General features: G+C 46.1%; 1 protein-coding gene across 1 annotated transcript; it reads left to right on the forward strand.

The window, feature by feature from the left end:
* Positions 1 to 3,879: 3,879 nt before the first annotated feature.
* irx1b (iroquois homeobox 1b) lies at positions 3,880 to 7,591 on the forward strand. The gene is made up of 5 exons (XM_061741950.1): positions 3,880 to 4,391; positions 5,109 to 5,354; positions 5,665 to 6,442; positions 6,656 to 6,716; positions 7,285 to 7,591. The coding sequence occupies exons 1-5, from the start codon at positions 4,155 to 4,157 to the stop codon at positions 7,331 to 7,333; spliced, it is 1,371 nt and encodes a 456-aa protein (XP_061597934.1). The 5' UTR covers positions 3,880 to 4,154; the 3' UTR covers positions 7,334 to 7,591.
* The last annotated feature ends 1,717 nt before the right edge of the window (positions 7,592 to 9,308 follow it).

Raw genomic sequence — 9,308 nt, forward strand, 5'->3', positions numbered from 1 at the left:
TCATACCTACAGCGATTGTAAAACAGAAATAATGAGTTATTCACTTGGTGCTTCACCTGCTAAGATGAACTCCAAACCCTCCATAAACACCTTTCGACTCAGAAGAACCGAGTATATTCCCATATTCGTTTCCAAGGTAAGTGCAGCAGCATGGGCCCTCACGCTGACCTCAGGCAGGTGGGCTCAGCCAGCCGTCGCAGCGCTCCGGCGTACAAAACTGGGAGGAATTAATGGCAAGTCGTTGCAATAACTATATCTACTCAAAAAGGGAATCGAGAGCCGACTGCAACAGGTTTATTTTGATCAGCCATACATCTCGGTAGCTTCTCCTTTCTCATGGCAACCTTTGAACATTAGCGAGTACGCTGGCTCGCAACTGAAGGCCAGTCCACATGAGGTTGTGGGACGTACTGTCTCACCTGTGACTTGGGTGAAGGCACAAAACCACACTTTAAACAAGCAAGCCGACCGATAATAAATGTCTGTTTAAGTCAACATGACTGAAAATAGCGGCAAATCTATCTGATGGGCGGCAGATCTCAGAGCCACGGTTGGAGCACTTCCTCCTACCATCACTGCTGACTTTGTCATGGAAGACCTCACCTGTCTGACTGTCAGGTGTAAATTAATTAATCATATCTGCATTTATTTATCTATTCATTCATTAGTTTATTTTACCAAAACTGGGGAAAGGGAGGGGGGGCAGCCAGCACATTATTATGGACCTATGATGGTCATAATTGAGACTTTACTTGTCATAATTCATTAGCGATAGCTGTGAAGTAGCAGCACTGGTATAATTTGTGGTCATGAAAGTTACACAATGCAAGAAAATGATGCACACCTCCACCACAACCTTCGGCTTGAGCAAAGTCATTTTCCAGCCCTGTCTTGGGTTTTTAAATGTCTTGAAAGACAACTTCATCAGAAACTCTTTCATTGCAACTGTAAAAGTTATAACAATGTCCTTGAAATGGTCACATTTTAGTTGAGTTTTGCAGCAAAGGACGGATAAATGAATATTTTTGAATAATCTAACCCTGTTAACTGCACAGCACTGTAACAGGGCAGAACATGACATGTAATTTTGCATTGAAAACATTTTGTGTCTCATTTTATGGCAGGATTCATGCCTAAATAGAATTTTAAAAAGTATACCGTCGGTATGTCCCCTTTGATTTGAAAAGAAAAAGCAATCAGTTCTCGGATAATTTGAAGTGTCGTTGTTTACCTTACCGAACATTACCCAGGAGGAAATGGCCGGTGCGAGTGGATTGTGGGACTTTATTCAAATGTTTCCTGCAGTAAGTTATTCCTGTGTCTAGGCTGAGCTAATAGTGGGGAATGGGATTCAAATAGAGTCAAGCTGCCTCCTGAGATCCCTCAATCCACCATCGCCGTAAAAAAAAAAAAAAAGAGAGAAAAAAAAGAGGTCTGAGGCCAGTCTAAATATTTGGTAGTCTTAGCAGGTTCATGTTAAAAGACACACACACACACATACACGCACTGCACACACAAACAGACGCGGTGAATGCACAAACAGGCTGAGCCTGTGAAGTTGAATGGCATAGCTCAAAGCCTTCCTCCCCCTATCCCTGCTTCTTTCTCTCTCTAAACCGCCAAACCATTCTCCCCCTTTCTCCAGCTCAGAGGAATTCATTAACTACCTCTCCACAGAGACACTATGGAAATCAGGCAGCTACAAAGGCAGGGAGGGAGGGAGGAGGCCGGGGGGAGGGAGGGTGGTGGTGGTGACGGTGGTGAATGGGGCTATATTATCCTATTAGATGGTGGATATGTCTCGTTTCCCTCCCCTGTCATGAGAAAAACATTAATTTTAAGTGAGAAACGAAACAGAGGGAGGCCGAGAGAGGAGGGGGCGACAGTGAGGGTCTTTAACATTGCTCTTTTATCGAGCTGAAACGGAGAGTCCCCTGGCTCCATTTACCTTGGCAATGAGGATCGAGCCGCCCTCCATGAATGCCATTTAAAATGCCATGGAGATTAAGCATCCTCTCTCCCTCCCTCTCCTTCTCTCACACACACACACATGCGGCGGCAGTGGCAGCGTGGCTCGGAGTAATATGTGTTTAGGAAAACAGCTTTGAGATTCATGAGTAAAGCCCTCTAGGTGCCAGCGCCGAGGAGGAGAGAAGAGAGCGGAGAAAGACACGGAGAGGACCATCACTTAGGCAGAGTGGGCTTTAAGCACTGTAATTAAATCATTAGACACACAGACACCACCCACCTCCCATCTCTCCCCTCTCTCCCCTCCCTCTCCCTCCCTCTCAGCTCAGCCGAGCTCATCGGGGGCTCGGAGTGTGAAATGATGAATCTGTATTTATGGGGATGGAGTAATTACACCGCTAACCTCCAAGTGAGCCCAGGAGGGCCACGGGGCCTCTGAGCAGGGTGCAGGGTGCTCAACCTCATTAGCACTGCCCAATTGTGTGTGTGACAGTGTGTGTGACAGGAGGTGTGTGCGATCAAATTGAAGGAGAGTTGCTGTTTTGATAGCACAGCCTGTCAATGAGGAAATAATACGTTTTTCCTTTAATTAAACCCACACAAAGGAGCTTTTGGAATGATAACTCGGAGGGTTCCCCTGCAGGTGGGGAGGTTTGGTCGCTTTCAGAGACTTCATCCTTCTCAATTCCATTCGTACCTTTTTTTGAGGTTCATGATGTCCACTCAAGTGGATAAGGTGTCATAAAGCGATCTAAAGCGCAAGAGACATCTGGGAAGAGTCGGGACTGGGAATGACCTCACACCCGAGTGGGCCACGCATCAGTTACAAAGAACGTGGGCACTTGGACAATGTCACATTAAAGCATTAAAACAGGTTCACATTAACCTTTCAAAACACCAGACTCCCTGTTTTCATTGTGAGCTGTCATTAGAAATACTAATATTGGTATTAATGGCATATGACAGCAACTCCACTGATCAAATGTGAGAAGTATCTCTTATTTAATGTAATTAAAGTAAGACATGACTGTTATAAATAGCAGTCCAAGTTGGGATTTCAACTTCAGCGTTCCAGTTAAAACTTCTGACCAGGAAGATTGGGACAAATGGATTTCCTTTGGATGTTTTGTTGTTGAAGATATTAGTGATGTCAGAGTTCAAGAACAAGCAGAGCTGATCAAATATTCCTTCAAATGAAACAAATATTTTATAATTTGATACTATTCATTATGTGGCTCTCTAGTTCTTTTCCCCAGCACATCATGTGAACTTTTACTCCTCCAAACAACCGCAGAGACTGACACCAGACTGTCAGAGTATTACAGTGGTCTATTCTTCTCAGCCAGCATCTGTCATCTCCCATCCCAGCAGCTCCGCATCTCTCCCATCTCATCTCCTCGCTAATCTCTGTCATTACCTCCCGCCTCCTTTATCTTCTCTCAGAAAAAAAAAATATGCTCCCCTGTCTGCCGTGGATAACCACGGACATATCGGTCCACTTTGGGCCCGGCTGCTCGTCGAGGATGTGTGAACAAACGCATGGAGACCAAAACGACGCCCAAAATATTAAAAAGTAAATGTTTTTGCTGCATAAACGCAACAATGATCACGTGCATTGTGCTTTAAAGTGCTGGTGCAAGTATTAAATAACGTTGTAATGACTGCTAATAGTCATGCAGGCCTGTGCGCATGCACACCGAGAGGTTTCCGTTGCTGTTGACACAGTGAAGAAATCAAATCACATCACTTGGAAACACACACACACATGCACACACAGGCACGCACACACGGACGACCTGGGCTATCCAATGCACTAATCGCCTGCCCCGGGCATAGGAGGAGCCTGGCGCTTAAGTAGGCTGCCAATCAGTCAGTCAGCTCCACATCCAGAAGCTCCTGCGGCCACGCACACGCATCACTCCGCACTCGAGGTGCCAAACTCCGGCTCTCACACAACTCTGTGGACGCGGGGACGTGGACAAGCTGGACACTTCCTAAAAAGAAAACAAAAAAAGACAAATTACAAATAAAAAAAGGAGGAGAAGAAAAAGGGGGTCCAGTGGTTTAGATACCCCCCCTCCTCCTCAGTCTTCTTCTTGCTTGGGATTCCTATTTTCTCTTTTTTCCCCGCTTTTTCCCACCTCATCCTCTGTCACTTTGACGCGGTTTTTTGTTTTTACCTGGACATGTCTTTCCCTCAGCTGGGGTACCCGCAGTTCCTCAGCGCGGCCCAGGAGCTGTACGGGGGCGAGCGCCCGGCGTCCGCCCGGGAGGACGGCGCGGAGGGCGGCGTGAGCTCCGCGGCGGCCGCGGCGGCCGTGGGCTCGGTTCTCGGGGTGTACGGCAGCCCGTGGGCGGCGCACAACTACAGCGCCTTCCTGCCGTACGGCGGAGCCTCGGACCTGGCGCTCATCTCGCAGATGGTAAGAGCGGTAAAAGCGGCTCGCGTCCGGGACGCACGGCGCGCTGCTCACTCGTTACGCGCGGATTTCTGAGCAATTTATTCATTCTGTTCTCTATATATATTTAAATGTGGCTAAATTTCTTGTATATTAACTCTTAATTTCTTGTGTTAAATTTACGAATATTTATCGGTGAAATCAATATAGGAGAATATATTTTTACCTTATATTTTATGTTTATGGGTTATAGTATTATTCACGCTAAATAATGTAATTTTACAGAAATTGTCGACTACTTTACACTCAGGATATGAGATGAATATCAGTATTAATGGTTGAAATGGGTTTAAAAAAAGAGTGAAATATCGTATTAGAAATGGAAAATTGATTAAAAAAATCAGCTTTTAGAGGCCTCATTCGTTTAAGTTTAATTAAAGTAAAAACCATATGTGTGTGTGTGTGTGTGTGTGTGTGTGTGTGTGTGTGTGTGTGTGTGTGTGTGTGTGTGTGTGTGTGTGTGTGTGTGTGTGTGTGTGTGTGTGTGTGGAGAGAGAGAGGGAGAGAGTGCACTTTTTGAGGTTCAAAACATTTTTAGAAACTTTCTCGAACCTTTTTTGTTCCACAAATATTCATGACAACCAATTATATTGAAAAAAAAAATTCCAAAACAAGTCGCTCGCTGGTTTTCTGTTTTTTAAATTTTCTTTTCTTTTTGTCCTCGCTAAACCAACACCCCAGACCTCGCAGTACGAGTTGAAGGACAGCCCCGGGTCCCACCCGGCCTCCCTGCCCGTCCACGCCGCGGCGCAGGGCTTCTACCCGTACGGCCAGTACCCGTACGGGGACCCGTCCCGGGCCAAGACGGCCACCAGGGAGACCACCAGCACCCTGAAGGCCTGGCTGCAGGAGCACCAGAAGAACCCCTACCCCACCAAAGGAGAGAAGATCATGCTGGCCATCATCACGAGGATGACACTCACACAGGTGGGCATGCGCCACAGCTGCGAGTTTCTGCTATTCAAAGTCCCATTATGCTTTGCAAACAATCACAGTGTGTAAGGGTACAAATATGATTATTATTATTTTTAAATATCACATTTATGCATGTTTGAAATTCTCATTAGCTCTTTTACGTTACTTTGGCCATCATTGATCCACGCAGGGAGTTTCACATGGGAAAAACTTTCCAAACTCTCTAATTCATGATAATAAATTATCAAATTGGACAATAATTCCAGCTGGTCCGTTGACTTCTTGTTACAATTCGATGCGTAAACTGTCTTTTTTTTTCTAGGTGTCTACCTGGTTCGCAAACGCGCGCAGACGCCTGAAGAAGGAGAACAAGGTGACCTGGGGCCGCAGCGCCGAGGACCGCGACGGCCGCATCTTCAGCAGCGACAACGAGGACGAGCACGGCAAGAACGGCAGCGACGACGAAGACGAAGAGGAGGAGATCGATCTGGAAACGGTCGATATCGAAAGACCCGAGGAGCAGAGGACGGGGGAGCAAGCGGAGGGAGAGGAGGGCCTGTCTGTCGGAGAGCAGGCCTCGGAGTCACAGAGCTCCGAGAAAGACAGCAGGACGCTTCCCGCGGAGGACCTGGGCCGGGCGGACACCACGGGGGTTTCCGTCTCGCCCGGTGTCAAACTCGCAGTGGATCGTTCACCCGGCAGGCAGGAGTGCCAGAGACCGCCGCAGAGTAAACCTAAAATATGGTCTCTGGCCGAAACCGCCACGGCCCCCGACAGCTCTCACAAAGCCTCCCCGGCGGCCTACGCGCACCAGGCCGGCCTGGTCTCCCCGGGCCACCCGGCCCTACTCCCGGCTCATGGAATATATACGTGCCAGATTGGCAAGCTGCACAACTGGGCCAACGCGGCTTTGCTGAATGCCAACTCTCTTTTGAACATGAGATCGTTCCTGGGAGGCGCGCCGGCCGGACACCTGCCTCTCCAAGGCGCGCTGCCGGCTGCGCGTCATGACGCACGGCCGGCGGCCGGCGCGGGGACTTCGGGCACGGAGGACGACAGCGACGTGGAGTCGTCGGGAAGTTTCAGTCCAAAACGAGATGGTATGAACTCCATTTCAATGTCAGCATTTTTCTTTCCAAACGGGGCTCGGTAGTTTACTCTGCATGGCAACGATGACTGAGAAAAAACAATCTGCAGGACAAAATAAGTTTCATTTGAGAGTACATTTCAAGACTCATTTTAAGTAGCTCTTTTTTTTCCATCAAGAATTCCATTTTTTCTTTTCCTTTTATTTTATTTTTCCTTTTTTACAGATGAGGGGAGCCATCACAGGCCCGAGTCCCTGAAGTCTCCATTTCAGCTCATCACTGACAGGTAAACCCCGGGCATTATGACGCCATTAACTTTATTTCCCAAGTGTCTTCTTCTTAGTGACCCTTAAAGCCGAGGTAAACATGGTCACACCTGACTTGGCGGGAGGCAGACCTCGGCCCATAAATCATGTGAATGAGTCCCCTACTTTAACGCCAGTCAGGCATCGACCCAAGATACCACCTCCTCACCCCCCACTGTTGTCCCCCAACAGCCACCTCATTCCTACCTATGTCATTTGAATAATCTGCCTGCGTTTATTCACGCCCCTCCATGAATTAGGCTAATGTCTGTCAAAGAAAGAGCTGATAGCAATATAGAAATGAAGTGGAGCGTGAAAACAATTTAGTTTTTGATTAGCATAAACTGTTTAATATTGTCCAGCAAAAACCTGAAACAGTTCAGATTGCTCTATTATATTTGTGTGCATTTAAGAATATAGCAATTAAAGAAAAAAAACAACAGAATACAGTCTTAAAGATAGGGTTTGATTTTAATAACTGAATATTGTTTCCGAATAGACTCAATTCACCACTGACCATCATTTTTATTTGTTGTCTTCGTTCCTCAGACCTCATCAAGGGAAGGCGCCGCAGCGAGTTCTGACCACGACGTTATGAGAAGATGAAGCAAAACAAACAGGGAAAAAAAAGATTGAAAAAAATTTTATTTAATGGAGAACAGTTACATGGAGGCTATTTTTCTGAGCGGGCGAGCTGCCATAGCGTTACAGTTTAGCGTCTACAAGCGAAACAGATGGTTGTTTTTGTCCCAGATCTGCTTATATCTTTCCTTGTCTTTATTTTCCTTTTTCTTTTGCTGTTCTGTTGTGAATGAAACCTGAAAATTGTAAATATGGGATATGAATTTGTCTTTAAAGAATATATTTTTGGGGAAATAAATAAATGTCATTATAGTCATTTATTACTGAAAACTTCTCCAATTTGCTGTTTATTAAAAAAAACTCATTTTTGCATTTTTGTCAAAAACGTATAGAAGGGACAACTTAAATCTTCCGAAGCAAGCATCAGATATTTCTTTTTTACATTTTATATACATATATATATGAGTGTGTGTGTGTGTCTGTGTGTGTGGAGAGAGAGAGGGAAAGAGAGCACTTTTTGGGGTTCAAAACATTTTTAGTGTGTGTTTGTGTGTGTGTGTACTTGTAAGCGGCCCTTTGGGGTCATGTGTAGTCTGTGGCTTGTGTCATACTCCGTTTGCCAGCTAAGCCCTCCACTGTCAGCGCTTTTGCAGAAGAAAATTCCCGCCGTCATTGAAATGTGCTCCCTTGCCAAAAATCTCACAGGCCAGCATCTTGGAAGCGGCTGCAAATGCTGCAGAAACCGAAATTGAAGATTTCCAAGACTTTGTGAACTTGCACCTATGCTTTCAACCCAGAGCCGCCTCCTTTAATGTTGGATTATACCCCCTCAGTGGCACCGCTGCCGCCTCTGAAATATGGATCAGACGGCCGGGAAAAGGCCATCAGGCAGTATGGGGGCGGCAGCTCAGGCGGAGGTGGATTGGAGCGAGGTGGGTGGGTTGTGTGTCAGTCTGTTGCATCTTTTGTGGCGGTCAAAGGCCCTGAAGATAGGAAGCATGCAGAGAAAGAGACAGGATGGTAAGGGGGTCTCAAGGCAGCTAATAAGAGCGTTTCTCAAGGCCGTGGTCACTGTGCTCGGCTTAGTAGCCAGTCAGGCGCGGGACTGGGTGAGTTGGGAGTTTGGGGGACCCAAACAACTTGAGACGGAAGCAGAAAAGCTCTGAAAATCAGTCTCAACTGTTTTCTTATTGAGAACCGGACGACATATAAAGCAAAACATGCCATTCTTTTATTGTTTTATTTCACTTTGTATTCAGTTCAAATGTTTCAGAGCTATATACGCTAACATGGATCTGATTGTGGTTTATAATCCATCCATCCATCCAGTAAACCTGGCGTGTGTGTATGAACCAAGACAAAAAACAAGGGAGTCAAGTCAGCCTTTTCCTCCATCCTCCCTTCCGCCCAGTCAGCTATGCGTCGACAGAGAAAGAATCAGAAAAGTAGCGATAGAAGGAGCAATTTGATTCAAAAGAGAGCCAATGAGAGACAGAGAGATGATGCAGTGAGAGGTGTCATTGATGTGAGAGCAGCATGGAAGAAAGCCAGACACTTGAGGCCATTTTCACTTCCACTGCCAGCTCTGACAGATTGCCATCAGCACTGCTGAGGAGAATATCCGCCACTCTTTCACTTGCACACACGTCTATCCTTCTACTCCATCCCGGCCAGATTGTGCTACTGTCATTCCAAGTACCTGAACAGTATGCTATTCTTTCAAAGATGGGAGCTTTGCGTGAAATGACTTCAAATGGATTTGTTTTTTTCTTCTTTTTTTTTTACAGATCACGCCTAAAATATTGTTTTTCATAAATGGAGAGGAAAATCTGAGCCCATCCAAACTGCGATTGTTCTTTTCTGGCAAGCGCTAATGCAAACTTCTTCAGAGTGTCAAGTTTAGGCCTCATGTTGGGTTGTTGCAACTTAAATGCCTGACTCTCTCTCAGTCCCATCACAGACATGGAACAGGTGTCATTTTTGATTTGTTC

This window comes from Cololabis saira, chromosome 15 (assembly GCF_033807715.1).
Source record: "Cololabis saira isolate AMF1-May2022 chromosome 15, fColSai1.1, whole genome shotgun sequence".
Classification (NCBI taxonomy): Eukaryota; Metazoa; Chordata; class Actinopteri; order Beloniformes; family Belonidae; genus Cololabis; species Cololabis saira.